Source organism: Balaenoptera physalus, assembly GCF_965194825.1.
Source record: "Balaenoptera physalus genome assembly, chromosome: 1".
In the NCBI taxonomy this organism is placed as follows: Eukaryota; Metazoa; Chordata; class Mammalia; order Artiodactyla; family Balaenopteridae; genus Balaenoptera; species Balaenoptera physalus.
In genome coordinates, this window is record NC_138882.1 from 58,629,271 (window position 1) to 58,649,294 (window position 20,024).

General features: G+C 36.4%; 1 protein-coding gene across 15 annotated transcripts in view; it reads right to left on the reverse strand.

Moving 5' to 3' along the window:
- The window catches only part of RABGAP1L (RAB GTPase activating protein 1 like), a 786,837-nt gene that overhangs the window by 536,007 nt on the left and 230,806 nt on the right, over positions 1-20,024 (reverse strand). For all 15 annotated transcript variants that reach the window (XR_014256708.1, XR_014256709.1, XR_014256710.1 and 12 more), the window contains one exon: positions 5,475-5,616. Coding sequence is in view for 6 of the 15 variants with exons in the window: in XM_082437232.1 (XP_082293358.1) it covers positions 5,475-5,616 (142 nt within the window). In the remaining 9 variants the exon portion in view is untranslated. The remainder of the gene's footprint in view (positions 1-5,474; positions 5,617-20,024) is intronic.

A 20,024-nucleotide genomic window follows, 5' to 3' on the forward strand; every position in this document is an offset into this window, starting at 1 on the left:
CTCTTCTGCTGCCCATGACATCCAATTAAGTTACAAGCCCCACTGCTTTAACCTCAGGAATAGTCGCAAATCTCTTTTACCCCCTCATTCCTTACATTTTGAGGTAGTCATTTTGACACAACTGTGTCAAAAGAACTTTGTCAAAATGGCTATGTCAGAAATGAAGCTTGACAGCATAGCACAGGGAGATGGGCTTGGTGCTTTGTGACCACCTGGAGGGGTGGGAGAGGGAGGGTGGGAGGGAGGCTCAAGAGGGAGGGGATATGGGGACACGTGTATGCGTATGGCTGATTCGCTTTGTTGTGCAACAGAAACTAACACGGTACTGTGAAGCAATTATACTCCAATAAAGATCTATTAAAAACAAAAAAAGAAATGAAGCGTGAGCCCAATTTAGCTCTCTGCCAAGACTGGAAAATGATGGCCTATCCAATACTTCCTACATGATTTTAAGATTCTGGCAGTGAATGTTCCTAAATATTTTGCTGATTAATAACAAACCAACACTGGGATCATTTGGTTTGCCATTTACTTCTAAATGTATCCGTTTTCTAGTAATGTTACTTTCCATAAGTAAATGGTTCTTCCCTTTAAGTACACATCTATACAACTTTCAAATCTCATCAACCCTAAAGTAATTTTCACTGGATCAAAAAATACCTTTCCAAGACTTGAATGGCACTGAGTAATATGTCAGACAAAATGCATGGTAAATAAACTAATGGTGTGCTTCTGTGTCTGAAAGACTTCTTTTGAAGTGAATATTTTGGCTTCCAATAGATTTTCTACAACCTGTCATTTAAAGAAGTATGTGTGGCTTCTAGCTGACGTATTTAAAATATCCTATATCTAAAGTTCTTTTTCTTTTTAATGCACCAGTTTGTCTGCATGCTTGAAATCACTCTTCAAAATGCTTTCACATAAAACAACGCTATTTGGAAAATAGGTCTCATGTTATATTTTCATATTATATTGCATTACATCCTTCTACCCAAAGGTCATGATTTTAGACAGATGTAAAATATGATCTAGAAAATGTAAGATCTACAATATCTTGTCTGTAAAGGGAATACTAAAAATACTACCTTTTAAGCAATTAGAAGGAGAGTTACAATTCAGTGGTTTAAAGAAGAATACAGGCATGCCTCATTTTATTGGTCTTTGCTTTACTGCTCTTGGCACACATTGTGAACTTTACAAATTGAAGGTTAGTGGCAATCCTGGGTCCAGCAAGTCTATCGGCAGCATTTTTCCAATAGCATTTGCTCACTTCAAGTCCCTGTGTCACATTTTGGTAATTCTCACAATATTTCAAACTTTTTCATTATTATTACATTTGTTATGGTGATCTGTGATCAATGATTTGATGTTACTATTGCAAAAAGATTACAACTTGCTGAAGGCTCAGATGATGGTTAGCATTTTTTAGCAAAAAAGTATTTTTTAATTAAGGTATGTATACTGTTTTTAGCTATAATGCTATTGCACACTTAATAGACTACAGTGTAGTGTAAACATAACTTTTATATGCACTGGGAAACCAAAAAATTCATGTGACTCACTTTATTATGATATTTGCTTTATTGCAGTGGTCTGGAACAGAACCCACAATACCTCCAAGGTATGCCTGTACTTTGATTTTGTGTGTCATGAAAATTCATGTGCTTTAGGGTAAGACTGCCATAGGTTTGAATTCTGTAGATTATACTTTTTTAGCCCTATGACCTCGAATAATTTATTTAAAATTTTTTTAGTCTATTTCCTCACATGTAATATAAAGATGATAATCGTCATGTCTCAGGACTAATGTGAGTAAAATATGAAACTAGGTCTATTAAATATCAAATATATTATATACACAAAGCAGATATTTAATCCATTTTAGTTAGTTATCCTTCTTTTAAGTTAGTGGATAGAAGTGAGGAATTTTTATTTACTAAATTAGAATAAAAGGCATAATTATGTGATACTAAATTGTATAATATATTTTTACTGAGTAGGGCTGAGTCATTCTATCATTTTTCTTCTTTCCCAATTCTAGCTTCATATATTTTTTCATTTCTAAAGGAAATGGCATTTTTGCAAGACATTACCTGAAATCTTGTGTTCAAGTAACTTTCTGGTAGATACTTGTCACACCTATTTATTCTTCTTCCTGAGCACACAGCTCAATTATATTCCCCAACCACCCCTGTGGTTCTTGTTTAGCAGAAAAGAATGTGCACAGCTTCTACGTCTGGCCCAAAATTCTCCTTCATGTGATCTCTGGTCTTTTCCTCTTCATGTTGGCTGGGATAGAGATGACAACAGTGTTCCCGAAGTCATATAAAATATAATGGAGTCACACAATGGAAGTGAGGGCTGAACTCTGTGATCACTAGAATACTAAGGAAGTGATGTTCTGTGACTCCAAGGCTAGGACATAAAAGGCACTGCAACTTCCACCTTGATTTCGGGGATTGCCATCTGGGGAAAGCTAACCATTATACCATAAGGACACCCAACCAGAACCATGGGGAGGCCTATGTGGAGAGGAAGTGAAGTTTCTTGCCAACCGCCAGCATCATTTTGGCAGCCATGTGAATCAGCCCCTTGGAAGCTCCTCCAAGCTTTCAATCCCACCCAATGAAGTCTTCGGATAACTATATCCCCCAGATAATATCCGACTCTTCCTAAGAAACTCTTAGCCAGAATTGACCAGACAAGCCTAATTCCTGACCCACAGAAACCATGAGATAATAAATGTTTTTTAAGTCAAAAAAAAAAAAATTACTTCCAACCACATGTAAAAATTTAAATAGATCACAGACAAATCATTAAGGAAAAAAACTGACAGGGAATTCCCTGGCGGTCCAGTGGTTAGGACTCCATGCTTCCACTGCAGGGGGCCCAGGTTCGATCCCGGGTCAGGGAACTAAGATCTCTCATGCTGCATGGCACAGCCAAAAAAAATGACAAATAAGACTTCACAAAAATTAAACTTTTGTTTCTCAAAAGACACTGTTCATTTCTTTTTATGGCGGAGTAATATTCCATTGTATATACGTGCCACATCTTCTTTATCTATTCATCTGTCAATGGACACTTAGGTTGCTTCCATGTCCTGGCTATTGTAAATAGAGCTGCAGTGAACATTGTGGTACATGACTCTTTTTGAATTATGGTTTTCTCAGGGTATATGCCCAGTAGTGGGATTGCTGGGAATGAGGTGGATGGACCTAGAGTCTGTCATACAGAGTGAAGTAAGTCAGAATGAGAAAAACAAATACCATATGCTAACACATATATATGGAACCAAAAAAAAAAAAAAAAGTGGTTATGAAGAACCTAGGGGTAGGACGGGAATAAAGACGCAGACATAGAGAATGGACTTGAGGACACAGGGAGCGGGAAGGGTAAGCTGTGATGAAGTGAGAGAGTGGCATGGACTTACATATACTACCAAATGTAAAATAGATAGCTAGTGGGAAGCAGCCGCATAGCACAGGGAGATCAGCTCCATGCTTTGTGACCACCTAGAGGGGTGGGATCGGGAGGGTGGGAGGGAGGCACAAGAGGGAAGAGATATGGGGATATATGTGTAAGTATAGCTGATTCACTTTGTTATAAAGCAGAAACTAACACACCATTGTAAAGCAATTATACTCCAATAAAGATGTTAAAAAAAAAAGAAGATATTGTTCAGAATATGAAAAGGCAAACTACAGAGAGGGAGAAAATATTTGCAAAACATATCTGATAAAGGACCTTTGCCAACGTATATAAAGAAATCTTAAAAATCAACAAGGAGACAAATAACCCAATTTTAAAATGGGAAACAGATTTGAATAGAGTCTTGACCAAGAAGATAAACAGATGGCAAATACCATAGAAAAAGATGCACGACAGCATTAGTCATTAGAGAAATTCAACTTAATATCACAAGATACGATTATACACCCTCTAGAATGGCTAAAATTTTAAAAACTGACAGTGCCGAATGTTGATAAGGATACAAAGCAACTGACTCATCAGGAAGGAAAATGGCACAGCTACTTTGAAAAACAGCTCAGTTGTTTCCTACAAAGTTATCAACATACACTTACTGTAAGACATAGCCATTCCACTCCTAGGTGTTTACCCAAGAGAAATGAAAGCACATATTCACCAAAGACTCATACTCAAATGTTCATAGCAGCTCTATTCCTAATAGCCAATAGCTAAAAACAACTAAAAGGTCCATTAACTGGTGAATTGATAGGTAAACAAATCGTGGCATATCTTTACAACAGATTACTACTAACAATAAAAAGGAACCACCTATTGATACAACATACATAAATCTCAAAAGTATTACGCTATGTGAAAGATGCTATGTATCAATACAAAAGCCTGTACTATATGATTCATTTTATATGAAATTGTAGAAAAGGCAAAACATGGTGACAGAACACAGATCAGTGACTGACAAAGACCACAAGTGAGGGGAAAAGATGGACTGTAAAGGGGCATGAGGGAAATTTGGCCAGGGGGGAGGGTGGAGGGAGGGGTGGTTAATGGAAATGTTTTATGTCATGATTCTTGTGGTAGTTATACAGATGTATATCTATTTGTCAAAATTTGATGAACCATACAGTTAAAATGTGTACATTCTATTGTACGTAATTTATACCTTCATAAATTTTTTAAATGAAAACACTCAGAATAATGTCTAGCATACTAAGCACTCAACAAATATTAGCTAAAAATAACTTATTTTTATGGCAATCGAAGAAAGGAATGGTTTCATAGAGAGAAAGACTGAGAATTCTAAAATGCCCTTTTCAAAGATAACATAAATTAAGAAATTTTCTTTTAATAAACCCTACCCTGTAAGCAGATAATATAAAGGTTAAAAGTAAAGATCTGTCATTTAGCTCTAATTTCTATAAAAAGTACTGAGCACAGAGCCAAATGAAGTGTGACTCTCGTGAGGTTGGTTAGCATCTCTCAGCAGCATTCAAGTAGTAAACAGAGCAGATACCAGCTAGTATTTCAAAAAAGTGAATGGTAACTGAAAAGGCAACAACAACAAAAAAGTCAGAACTGAATGTCAAATGAGGAGTAGGACATGACATATCACTGAAATTCTAAAAACACTTGAGAGAATTTGAAATTTCTCATTAAACACTTCAAAAGTACTTAAAATAGGGAGCAAGACAGCAAAGTTAGGCTGTCAAATTTAAATAGTTGCATAAGTGGGACTGGGGAGTATTCAACCAAGGAACCAAATAGACCAAATTCTCTTCTGCATCTAGTAGAATCTAGTCTAAGAGTAGCAGAGACTACAGCGAATCACCACTCCTCGCTCTATCCCTCCCGTAGGCACGTGCGTGCGCACGTGCAAACACACACACACACACACACACACATACACACACACCACACACATCGTTGAGGATTATAAGTAAAGCAGCTATGTAAAGAGAGGGAACTGAATAAATTTCACTTCTTACCCTCTTCTGCTTCATCCTCCTGGGGTGACAATGGGCCCCCTCCACTAGTAGGAGTGATTGGTTCCTCCTTCTCAGACTCTCGCTGTAGACTCACCACCTCATATATTGCATCTCCAGCATTGGTATGGCCTTTTCCCTCAGACTGAGAAAGATATAAACACATGTTTCAACATTAGAAATTTGAAGGAGGGACTTCCCTGGTGGTCCAGTGGTTAAGACTCCACGCTCCCAATGGAAGGGGCCCAGGTTCAATCCCTGGTTAGGGAACTAGATCCCATATGCTGCAACTAAGACCCAGCGCAGCCAAATAAACAAATTTTTTTTAAAAAAAAGGAAATTTGAAGAAAACATTGAAAGATAGTATCTTTCAGTGGTCATTAAAAGGAGCTAAAATGAAGAGCAGCATGTCATGTTTGATCTACAGCATGTCTGAAGTTGAGAAAAATTTTTGAAGTATATCGTTCTTCACATAATATTCTAAATGTATGGTTCTTTTAGTATTATTTTAACCAATACAATGAAACCTACTAACCATTTTGAGAAAACTCAATTTCTTTTATCAGAAAAACCTGAGACACCACAGATTCCAGGGCAGACAGATAAGCAAGTGATGCTGGATTCTCAGGACTGACTACCTTGCTCTTAGGTAAAGAGATACCAGCTATATCCCTCAGCTAATTCATGGAAGTAGATACTTTTCACCTTAAAAATGGTTTATATTCTAAATGGCCTTTGGTTAAGGAGGACAAATTAAGGCAACAGACAATTAACCAACCTAGCATGGCCTACAAAGCCGTAGATAAATTGGATCTTGCCTCTCTCTCAAGCCTCATCTCACACCCAAAGACTGTTACTACATTTCAGCCACTCCGGCCTTGTTTCAGCTCTGGGAATTTTAAATTCTTTCCCCACTCAAGGTCTTGGGACATCCTTTTCTCTCTGCCAATACAGCTTTTCCTCCTACTCTTTGCTAACTCCCATCAATCCTGGATCCTTACCTCGTAATGTCACTTTACAAAGAATCTAAACTAAGTTTCCATGTTTTTGATTCCCAGCATACCTTGTCCTTCTTCACTGAACTTACTACAATATAACTAAATATATTTCTTATTATTACATTTATTTGTTTAATGGCTATCTCATCCAGAAGAGAGGAAGCATCATATGCACAAGGATTATGTTGACTTTCAATCAGAAATAATATGGTATCTGACACATAGAAGGTACTCAACAAATATCAGTGGAATGAATGACTAGACTAATGGTAAAACATGAATTTTAGAGTCAAATAGATCTGAATCTGAACTCAAATTTCACTACTAATAAGAGTGTGCTCTTGGACAAAACACTTAACTTTGCTGAGTCAAAGTATCTATATCAATAAAATGGAAATAAACCACCTTAAAATTATTCAGAAGATTAAATATAACAATACTTTGAACATAAACCAAAGGGCCTGGAACAAATTTTTACTACTATTATTATTATTTCAATGTTTATACCACCATACTAGACGCTAAACAAAATAAGAATAATATAAATCTAACTTTACACCTAAAGGAACTAGAGAAAGAAGAACAAACAAAACCCAAAGTTAGCAGAAGGAAAGAAATCATAAAGATCAGAGCAGAAATAAATGAAATAGAAACAAAGAAAACAAGAGCAAAGATCAATAAAACTAAAAGCTGGTTCTTTGAGAAGTTAAACAAAATTGATAAACCATTAGTTAGACTCATCAAGAAAAAGAGGGAGAGGACTCAAATCAACAAAATTAGAAATGATAACGGAGAAGTTACAACAGACACCACAGAAATACAAAGCATCCTAAGAGACTACCACAAGCAACTCTATGCCAATAAAATGGATAACCTGGAAAAAATGGACAAATTCTTAGAAAGGTATAACCTTCCAAGACTGAACCAGGAAGAAATAGAAAATATGAACAGACCAATCACAAGTAATGAAATTGAAACTGTGATTAAAAATCTTCCAACAAACAAAAGTCCAGGACCAGATGGCTTCACAGGTGAATTCTATCAAACATTTAGAGAAGAGCTAACACCCATCCTTCTCAAACTCTTCCAAACAATTGCAGAGAAAGGAACACTCCCAAACTCATTCTATGAGGCCATCATCACCCTGATACCAAAACCAGACAAAGATACTACAAAAAAAGAAAATCACAGATCAATATCACTCATGAATATAGATGCAACAATCCTCAACAAAATACTAGCAAACAGAATCCAACAGCACATTAAAAGGATCATACACCATGATCAACTGGGATTTATCCCAGGGATGCAAGGATTGTTCAATATACGCAAATCAATCAATGTGTTACACCATATTAACAAACTGAAGAATAAAAACCATATGATCATCTCAATAGATGCAGAAAAAGCTTTTGACAAAATTCAACACCCATTTATGATAAAACCTCTCCAGAAAGTGGGCATAGAGGGAATCTACCTCAACATAATGAAGGCCATATATGACAAACCCACAGCAAACATCACTCTCAATGGTGAAAAACTGAAACCATTTCCTCTAATATCAGGAACAAGACAAGGATGTCCACTCTCACCACTATTACTCAACATAGTTTTGAAAGTCCTAGCCATGGCAATCAGAGAAGAAAAAGAAGTAAAAGGAATCCAAATCAGAAAAGAAGAAGTAAAGCTGTCACTGTTTGCAGATGACATGATACTATACATAGAGAATCCTAAGGATGCCACCAGAAAACTACTAGAGCTAATCAATGAATGTGGTAAAGTTGCAGGATACAAAATTAATGCACAGAAATATCTTGCATTCCTATACACTATTGATGAAAAATCTGAAAGAGAAATTAAGGAAACACTCCCATTTACCATTGCAACAAAAAGAATAAAATACCTAGGAATAAACCTACCTAGGGAGACAAAAGACGTGTATGCAGAAAACTATAAGACACTGATGAAAGAAATTAAAGATGACACAAACAGATAGAGAGATATACCATGTTCTTGGATTGGAAGAATCAATATTGTGAAAATGACTATACTACCCAAAGCAATCTACAGATTCAATGCAATCCCTATCAAGTTACCAATGGCATTTTTTACAGAACTAGAACAAAAAATCTTAAAATTTGTATGAAGACACAAAAGACCCCAAACAGCCAAAGCAGTCTTGAGGGGAAAAAAACGGAGCTGGAGGAATCAGGCTCCCTGACTTCAGACTATACTACAAAGCCACAGTAATCAAGACAATATGGTACTGGCACAAAAACAGAAATACAGATCAATGGAACAGGATAGAAAGCCCAGAGATAAACCCACGCACCTATGGTCAACTAATCTATGACAAAGGAGGCAAGGATATACAATGGAGAAAAGACAGCCTCTTCAATAAGTGGTGCTGGGAAAACTGGACAGCTACATGGAAAAGAATGAAATGAGAACACTCCCTAACACCATACACAAAAATAAACTCAAAATGGATTCGAGACCTAAATGTAAGACCGGACACTATAAAACTCTTAGAGGAAAACATAGGAAGAACGCTCTCTGACATAAATCACAGCAAGATCTTTTTTGATCCACCTCCTAGAGTAATGGAAATAATAAATGGATTAATCTCCAAAATATATAAACAGCTCATACAGCTCAATGTTAAAAAAAAAAAAAACCCAATCCAAAAATGGGCAGAAGACCTAAATAGACATTTCTCCAAAGAAGACATACAGATGGCCAAGAAGCACATGAAAAGCTGCTCAACATCACTAATTATTACAGAAATGTAAATCAAAACTACAATGAGGTATCATCTCACACCAGTTAGAATGGGCATCATCAGAAAATCTACAAATAACAAATGCTGGAGAGGGTGTGGAGAAAAGGGAACCCTCTTTCACTATTGGTGGGAATGTAAATTGATACAGCCACTATGGAGAACAGTATGGCGGTTCCTTAAAAAACTAAAAATAGAATTACCATACGACCCAGCAATCCCACTACTGGGCATATACCCTGAGAAAACCATAATTCAAAAGGACATATGTACCCCAATGTTCACTGCAGCACTATTTACAATAGCCAAGACATGGAAGCAACCTAAATGCCCATCAACATACGAATGGATAAAGAAGATGTGGTACATATATACAATGGAATATGACTCAGCCATAAAATGGAATGAAACTGGGTCATTTGTAGAGATGTGGATGCATCTAGAGACTGTCATACAGAGTGAAGTAAGTCAGAAAGAGAAAAAAACAAATATCGTATATTAATGCATATATGTGGAATCTAGAAAAATGGTACAGATGAACTGGTCTGCAGGGCAGAAATAGAGACACAGATGTAGAGAACAGACATATGGACACCAAGGGGGAAAAGTGGTGGTGGGGTGGAGGGGTGGTGGTGTGATGAATTGGGCGATTAGGATTGACATGTATACACTGATGTGTGTAAAATGGATAACTAATGAGTACCTGCTGTATAAAAAAATAAATAAAATTCTAAAAATCAAAAAAAAAAAGAATAATATAGGCATAGATAGAGAAATAATATCTCTAATATCTACCTGTACTGTAATCCATTTAAATTATAAAAATAAAACTACTTTAATTATTCACTGTTTTCAAGAATTACTTTTGAACCATAAATCAAATTTCGGGTGCATTTTCAAATCATTTAGCAAATAATGAAATGTAAAACTGTCTACTACATTAAACATAGAAAAAAAAGAAGACAGCCATGAAAAGTTAAGTGGTGATGTTTAAACCAACCAAATTTTTATTGCATTTCTGCTATATTTAAGAAACAAAGACCTCAAACCCTAGAGCAACCATTAAAATAATTATATAAAGAAATATAATAAAAATGAAATACTAACTGTTCAAATAATCCAAAAGATGACAGCAAAGGAGAAATAAAGAAATGTAAAATAAGAAACAAGTAGGAAACAAATAATAAAATGGTAAACTTAAACATATCAATATTTATGTTAAATATAAACTGCCTAAACAATTAAAAAACAAAATTCTCAGCTTATGCTTAAAAAGAGAAAACTATTTTCTGTCTACAAAAAAACCCACTTTAAATATAGTGACATAGGCAAGTTGAAGAGCTTAGAAGACATACCACGAAAACACTAATCAAAAGAAAGCTGAAGAGACTATATTAATAAAAGACAAAGCAGACTACCAAGCAAGAAAAAAAAATCACTACGTATAAAGAAGGACACTGCACCATGTTAACAGGACGAATCCAACAAGAACAGATAAGAATCTTGTAAGTGTATGCACCTAACAACAGGCTCTCAAATATATGAAGCGAAAAATTCATAGAAATGAAAGGAGATGGACCAATTCACGTTTATAATTGGAGATGTGAACATTCCTCTCACAGTAATGAGAAGAAGTTTACAAAAATTCAGCAATGTTATAGAAGAACTGAACACCGTCAACAGCAGGATCTGATATTTATATACCACTCCACCGAATAACAGCAGAGTACACATTCTTTTCAAATGCACATGGAACATTCACCAAAACAAACCATTTCCTGGATTATAAAAACAAACTTTAAGAAAATTTTTAAATGTGAAATAATATGTTTAGTGACCATGATACAAGTAAACTGGAAATCAACAACAGAAATACATCTGAAAAATCCCCAAATACTTGGGAATAAAATAACACACTTCTACATACTCCATGGATCTAAGCCAAAGAGGAAGGCTCAAATTAGAAAATATTTTGAACTGAACAAAAATACAATAAATCAAAATTAGTGGGATACATCTAAACAGTGTACATAGGGAGATTTAGAGCTATAAATGCTTATAAGTATTTCAAGTGAGGCATCCAAAAATCAATAACCTAAACTTCCACCTTAAGAAACTCGGAAAAGAAGTGCAAAATAATCTAAAACTAGCAGAAGTGAGAAAATAAAGATTAACAGCACAAATCAATAAAACCAGGGGCAGAAAAAATTAAAAATCAATGAAACCAAAAGGTAGTTCTTTACAAAGACCAATAAATTGATAAACCTCTAGCTAAATTCACAAAGTGAAAAAGAAAGAAGATACAAATTACCAACACCAGGAACAAAAGAGTGGATGTCACTACAGACCCCATGACATCAAATGGATAATAAATAAATACTGCAAATGGCCCTATGCATATTAATTGGACAACTTAGAAAAAAATGCACCAAGTTTAAGGTGTACAGCATAATGATCTGATACACTATATCAATATATATTGCAAAATAACTACCACAATAACATCCTTCACCTCACATAGTTACTCTTGGTAATTTACTGATTATACTTTTTTTTTCAATTGAAGTATAGTTGATTTACAATGTTTCAGGTATACAGCAAAGTGATTCGGTTTTATATGCATGTGTGTATGTGTGTGTGTATATATATATGTATATATATATATATATATACATATATATATATATATTCTTTTCCAGATTTCTTTCAATTATACATTATTACAAGATATTGACTATAGTTCCCTGTGCTATACAGTAGGTCCTTGTTTTTATCTAATTTATATAGTAGTGTGTATCTGCTAATCCCAAATTCCCAATTTATCCATTCCAACTGATTATACTTTGATTTAAACAGGTTCAAATCAACATGCATCTTCAAAAGGGAATTTTCCTTTTATGCTTTTTAACTCTAATAACTGATAAAAGACTTTGCCTCCAACTGAAAGGAATGTTAAGGCACCTGAAAGCAAAGAAGAGATTTGGGAGGAGGACAAAAAAAAAAGTTATTTTAACATTAAACCTATATTTAGCCCAGAGCCCATAAAAAGCCTAAATGAGGCCTGTGCTAGGAAAAAAGATCTAAGAAAGGGCAGCTACTTCTACTTCCAGCCTGGCTCATGCTCTCCTAGAGAGGAAAGAAGAGGTGGCTCACTTTCCGCTATTAAGGGCCAAGCCACACACAGGAGCTTCTGAGAGCAGATAAGACTGTGATGAACTTTTGTCATTCCCTAAAACCTACCCTTTTCTTCAGACAAGCCTCTTCCCTCTAAACTATCTCTTGACTGAAAACACAAAACAGGATGATGGCCTTTGGAGAACAGACTTGTCAAGAGAGAAGCTTCTCCTCCCCCTTAACACTTGACCTCCAGTCTTAACTTTAGGTCTCTTGGACATTATGACTCTGCCTCTCATTTCTCTGTAACTTCCCCTTGTAGGGGAGCAAAATTTGCCACCCCAAAATGTCTCTTTGGCATGCAAATTATTTAGAGATGGAACAAATCAAGGCCAAAAAGACTCAGGAAAAATCTTTGACCTTCTCCCTAACTGCCTAAATTTAGATAGAGGGCCTGTTCGTGGAACAGAGCTGCAATAAGAGATGTCTGCAAAGGATATGGGCTAGGTGTGCTGGGGGAAACTCAGCAGGGCCTAGAGGTCACAGTCCATTCTGTGTCCCACTGTCTCTGCATGGCCCAGCAAACATCTACTTACCAAATATTTGCTTTTCCATCTCCATGCGAACTGCCTTTTTTCCCTTTGAAGTTCCAAAACACTACCCCCAACATCCTCTTTTGTCTTCAACTGAAGATGGTATTGAAGGAAGGGCTTCAGCCATTTTGGAGAATTACTGAGTTTTCCTGGGTCTCTACCATGTATACATGTTACTAAACTTTTGTTTGATTTTCTCCTGTTAATCTATCTCATGTCAATGTAATTCTTAGGCCAGCCAGAAGAACCTAAAAGAGTAGAGGAAAATTTCTTCCACCCTAACACCCTTCTCTCCTGTTTCATGAGACTTCTCTTTTCTGAAGGTAAATTTTATTCCTAGCAGATGCAAAAAAAAAAAACAAAAAAAACAGGTAAAGTACTTGGAACAGTACTCAGCACACAGTAAGTGCTATAGAAGTGTTACTTCTGGTTACTGTTTTGTGCTGTTAAATGATATAACACTTTGAGGCATGAGATGTCTAACCTGTGGTACAATATGCAGAATAACTAAGAAGCAAAAGTGGCTTCCATATCCTATTCTAGTGCTCTTCTAGAAATCTTTCTGGGCAAATAATTATGTTAATAACAATAACGATAGCAAGCATTCAATCCTGGCAGCAACCCAAGCTCATCCCTTGAAAGGTCTTCTTCCCTGGATCTTCATTTGGTAAGTCCCCTCTTGTCACTCAGACCCCAGACATTTAAATGACACTTTCTTACAGAGGCCTTCCTTGACCACCCAATATCCACCAAGTCATCATAGCACTCTGTTACTATCTGCTATCTTGCCATTTGTTTGCCTGCCCGTCTGTCCCCTCCATGTATCCTCCATGCATAGAATGTAAGCTTCATGAAGCAGGGACTTCATCTGCAGCATTTACCACTATATCCCCAATGTCTACAACAGTGATCTGTCAGAGCAGGCACTTAATAAATGTTTATTTAATTAATAAGTAAATGAGCAAACAACGCTACATGGTAGGTATTATTTTTACCTGCATTTTACACATGAAGAAGTTGAAGCTCGTGGACACAACTACCAAATGACAGAATGGGGAACTAGCCTCATGCCTACTATCAGAATCAAATCATTAATATTTGGGGTTACCCTTCTGTGTCACTTTACAGTCTACAAAGTGATAGCACAGACAGTATCTTACATGCTCAAATATACTGCAGGGGAGCAGAATTTGTCACCCCAAAATACGCCACATTAGCATGAAACCAAGCAGGACCCTATGGGGCGCTCTAGGGCAGGAGTCTCCAATCCCCGTACTAGTCCGCAGCCTGTCAGGAGCCAGGCCGCACAGCAGGAGGTGAGCAGTGGGTGAGTGAGCAAAGCTTCCTCTGCCACTCCCCATCGCTCCCCATCGCTTTCATTACCTCATTACCGCCTGAACCATCACCCACACCCACCCCGGTCCGTGGAAAAATTGTCTTCAAAGAAACCGGTCCTGGGTGCCAAAAAGGTTGGGGACTGCTGCTCTAGGGTACAAATCCTTTCCGTGTTCCCCATTTCTTGTTTGTAGGAAATGAGCTTCATTCAGCCTCCCAGATCTTCCCTGAGTACCAAAGGGAAGATTCAAACAGTTACTAATTAGGGAAGGGTGGGAATGCAGAAAGAAATGAGGAACAGGCAAGAAACAACAGTGCAGCATAGGACAGAGACGTGGTTCTTGCTCAAGGAATATACATAACAACATATCTTTGAGTTCTTCTGCAGGAACTAAGCCCCGCCCCCCCCCACCCAGGTAGAGCACCAGATTCCTGGAACACCACCCTGTTACCTCACCACCAACCAATGAGAAGAAAGTCTGGACACAGTGGAAGATAACACAGACTCTGAACCCCTCCCCAAATGATTAAATGCGATTAACTTCCCCTTTCTCCCTTTAAAAAACTTTCATGGTCAAGCAGAATCTTAGGAATTGGTTCTTGGACATGAGTCTGCCTTCTCCCCAGGTTGCTGGCCTCCTGAATAAAGCAACATTTCCTTTCTAAACAACGAGTATTGGCTTTCACATGAGTATTGGCTTTCGAGCAGCGAGCGGCGAGCAGCCAAACATGCGTTCAGTGACAAGCATAAGGATTACTATTTTGAGCTAAAGGCAATCAAATCCTAGCAGATTCAGGAAAGCTCTTTTACCTCTCCCTCAATTGCCTAAATTTACAGAGCAAAGGAAGAGAGCTATTACCAGAGATACCTTTTTACCTAAGAAACTTATCTGTATAATAGGGCAACCTTTGTTTTCCAAACATCTGTCCCTTCTTGTGAATGGCCTTCCTCCCCTTTGTATCCATAGATCCCTCCCCTTTCTTTGGCTCAGGATGGTATATAAGTTTCAATTACCAGCAACCTTTTGTGTCTTCATATCTTTATGGTGCTCCCATATGTACATAATTAAATTTTCCTCCTGTTAATCTGTCTTATATTTATTTAAATATTAGATAAGCCAAAGAATCTAAAAGGGAAGAAGGGAAATTTTTTCCACCCCTACAATATTCCCTCTGTGCTGTGATCACAGAAAACGACTCACATATACCCTCAAAGGAACTCCTTTTAACCACCACTTTGTGTCATTCTACTACTATTGTCCCTCCTTTTTCTAAACCCCACAGCATTCTGTACATTATTTTCACCTAGTATTTATCATAACCCTCCTTGTAAAATGGTAATCTTTATATATTTCCTTATTAATAGGAGGTGACACAAAGTTCCTTTGGGGATAAGGTTGTATTTTAAATATCTTATCCTTGCTGTGCCACTACAATAGATATTATAAATTAACTTTGAATTAACTTGACTACAACAGTCATGGAATTATTTGTGCTAAAAACTGTTTATATAATTCACTAATTCAAATGGCATACAATTTTAGAGATGAAAAAAAAATTCAGGAATACTATTAACCCACATACACTACGTATCTACACTGGAATAGGTGATTCCTTCTCAATCAAACGTAAATTTCACTATGTCTTTTTAGGCCAGATGCTCCAATAACTAAACATAACTTAATTTTTTATTATTATTAGAGTTTAAAAATCTCCATAATAAGCAGCAACACATTTTTTTTTCAGAAAATTTGTTCATCATGATAATCAGATATGCTAATAGAAATTATTTAAATTATTTAAACCTTACTAATTCTACAACATGTGCTTTGTGTCTGAAGAAATGTCAATCTACACTAAAAAATAAAAAAAAAAATTAAAAAAAAATCTACACTAAAACATGTGCTGGCCTCAAAATGTTCTGGATTTCCTAAACTAATCTAATGTAAACAACATTTGTTAAGAGTATCTTTAAAATGAATATTATATAAGCATTTCTTTCTTCATAACACTGTTTTTTCTCAATTGCCTCAAATTGTTCTTTGTAGTTTATCACACATCCCCAAATTAAGCAAGAATTCAAGAACCACCCCCTACATGTTTTCAATGCTGCTGACTCAGCTGACCCCTTGACAACTGAACTCTATTTTACACTAACTTCATCTAAGCAGCTAAATCTGCTCCTATTTTTCTTGAAACTCTATAGTATTCATAAATGCCTAATTTATAAAATAAAAGATCACTGAGTTCAATGAAGTTAAGTGTTGCATCTTCCAAGCTCCCATCTCCATATGCTTCTACTCTTTTATGCCTAACATAACTGCTGTTATCAATTTTTACTACATTTTGGCAGAAGCAAAAAGTAGAAAATATTTTTATGAAGAACAACACAGCTAAAAATGTTGCACACCATTACTGTGAACAAAAGCAGGTACTTCTGTCCATAAAAAATAATTTCATTTCAAAATTTCAAACAAGTAGTATTTTAAGAGTAAGACCATAGTCTTAAGTACAAGAATATTATCTGGACCTAAAGTAAGTATATCTGACTATGAAATAAGCAAAATTTCATTATTAAATATCAATTAGGTTGCTACTTCCCCATCATGCCCAAGTAGCTCTTCCTTGTCACATTTTTCTCCAGGTGATAAGCCTCTTGTTTTATTTATTAAATCTTCAACACACTAAAAGTCTTTAGATATGAGGATCATTTATTCCTCACTAATAGGCCACTTGGTAATGTGGCCTTGGTAATGTAGTAATGTGTAATTTCTTAAACTCCACAAATGAAAGACAAGGGAAAGGAATGCTAACACTTAATGAAAGGATCCCAAGTCACTGTGCTTGCCATCTTGCTTTTCTTAACAACTGGCATATTACTTTTTAAATGCATTGCAAAAGAGTATATGTACATAAGGATTCTCTCCTTTCTGGCTTACCATTTCAAATCTTTAAATACTAATTTTTCAGAATAAATCCTTTTCAATCAACTAATAACTCCTCAAGTTTTCAATGAAGGCCTATAATAACCGACCTATTCTCATTTCAGTACCCAGAATGAAATACTGCTTTATTCAATTTTATTTCCTTTGATGTAGTCTCATAGTAAGATACACTGTATAGTACAATACAAAGCAAATCTGAAAGTAAGTGGTAACATCTAAATGTCTTATCGTTCTTTAGGCAAAATACAACCAGAAGAATATAAAATTATTCTATGATTTTAAAAATTATAAAACAAAACAAAACAAAACAAAAACACTACTACAAAGGTTATAACTTTCCTATCAAAGAATCCTGCCAATAAACATCTTATGATGGGACTCACAGCATTTATTTTCAGTAATAGGAAAAGGAAGAAATAATAATTCATCAAATGACTTCTTCGGCAATTTATTAGTGTAGCAACAGGTGATGTCACTATAGTTTAAAGTTATGAGTATCTTCAATATGAATTCTATTTTGGGGTACTTCAAAACTGTCATTTAAAAAATCACTTTGAAATGACAGAATAATAAGCACATAAAATTTGAAGCAGCAGAACCTTCCAAAATTCTAATTTTGCTTTCAGCTGTTTTGAAAGTCCTCCCATGAATTAATAAATTTTTAAAAAAAGAAAATATCAAGTGATGCATAATTTCTTTTTTATTGAGATATAACTGACATATAACATTGTGTAAAGTGTACAACGTGTTGATACATTTATATACTGCAATACGATTACCACTGTAGCATTAGCTAACACCTCTATCATGTCACATCTTTATCATTTCTTTCTTGTGGTGAGAACAATTATGATCTAGTCTATTAGCAACTTTAAAATTTATAATACAGTACAGTCATTCCTTGCTATCTATGGAAAGATTGGATTCAGGACCCCTCCATGGACACAAAAATCTACGGATGCTTGTGTCCCTTATATAAAATGACATAGTACAGTTGGCCCTATGTAGCTGCAGGTTCTGCATCCACAGAGTCAACCAACCAGGAACTGATCCATGGACTGATCCACAGACTGATTAATGGTTGACTGAATCCACCCTTGAGGAATCCGTGGTAAAAGGGCACACTAGACTGCTGACTACAATCACTAAGCTGTGCATTAGACCTCCAGAACTTTTTTATCTACTAGTTGCCAGTTTGTACATAATATCTTAACTATACTATTTCTGAAGAAAGAAATTAGTTCACTTTCAAAATATCTGCTATGGCATTCCTCTAAATGTTGGCAACAAAAGGTTTTCAGCACTTGACTCCATATTTTGATGGGTATTCATTCAGCAAAATCACTAGCAGAGGGTTTGACTTCCAAACCCAGGAAAAATAGAAAGAGAGACTGAATTTTCTAAAATTCTAACTTTGTATATAAAAGTTGTATATAAAATAAAGTGTACCCTAATACTTTGGATTTGTACCCAGCTTCTCTTTTGTTCCCAGTTGCAGAGGTGAATTATGACATTTTGTCTCCCATTCCAGCCTCAATCAACTGCAGTCTAACTTCTGCCCCATTACGCCTCTGAAATTGTCCAAGTTTTACAGTCTAAGATCTTTGTCTCTTATTTACCAATCAAATCCTTAGCTAACCTTCCTGAAGTACCTAATGCTGCAGGCATTCTCTCCTGCTGGAAACAGTTTCCTCCCTCACCTTTCCTGGCCTCGTGCTCTTGTGATTTTACCCCTAGATCTGTGCTTATCCTTCTACGTTCACTTGGCTCAATCCTCTTCCTATACCAATCTTTTCAGTGTCTCCCCATTCAACACTTGGCCACAGGGTAATTTACCTACTCCTAGTCACAATTCTCAAGCTTTAACCACTTTTAAAATCTTTATTTCCCAAGCTTAGGATACAAATATCCAACTGCTTACTAAACCTAATAGTTCCACAGAAATGTGAAATTCAGCATATCTGAAACTCCGCTAGCTTTCCCCATGAGCCTCGAAACATTTCTCCTTGAAAGTCTATTTCTGTAACAGGGAAAAGCTAAATCGGACTCCAAGTTCGATCTGTTTCTTTGACTTTAACCTTTGCTTATTGTTGCTTTTGTTATTATAATCATACATAATGGCCTGCCTCAGGGAAACCTGCCCCTCTGCCTGAATGTTAAAGTGCCTCTGTTCAGTTCACAGGGAGACAACCTCACCCCACCCACCTGTGGATGTCTCAAGAAAGAAGAAGAAATTAACACATCCCCTCACGAGGCTGGCCATTCCACGGGGGTATTTGCAAAACTTATGGCCTTTTGACTTTACTTACTCATCTCCTCCCCCTCTCTGTGCTATAAAAGAAGCTGGCATCCAAACCCCGATAAGATGGTTTATCAGAGACACTAGCCTGGCATCTTCTCCGTCTGCCGGCTTTCTGAATAAAGTCGTATTCCTTGCCTCAACACCTCGTCCCCGATTCATTGCAGCAAGCAGAGCAAGCTTGGAATCCGTAACATCTCAGTCAAAAGGATCAACAACCACCCAGTCACCTGAAAGTAATCCTAGATCCCTTGTTTTCCCTCAACCTCACGTCACATCAAACACCAGATCTTGATTCTTACTTCCCTAAGGCCTCTCAAATTCATCTTTTCTACTATCCCCACTGCCACCGCCTTTCTTCACGCCATCATTTCTCATCTTGGCCACAATAGCCTTCTTACTTCATATTTATTGCCTCCAATATCAAATATCTTTTTCACTGCTGTCAGAGTGACCTTTCCCAATTATAAATATAGTGTCATTCACAGCT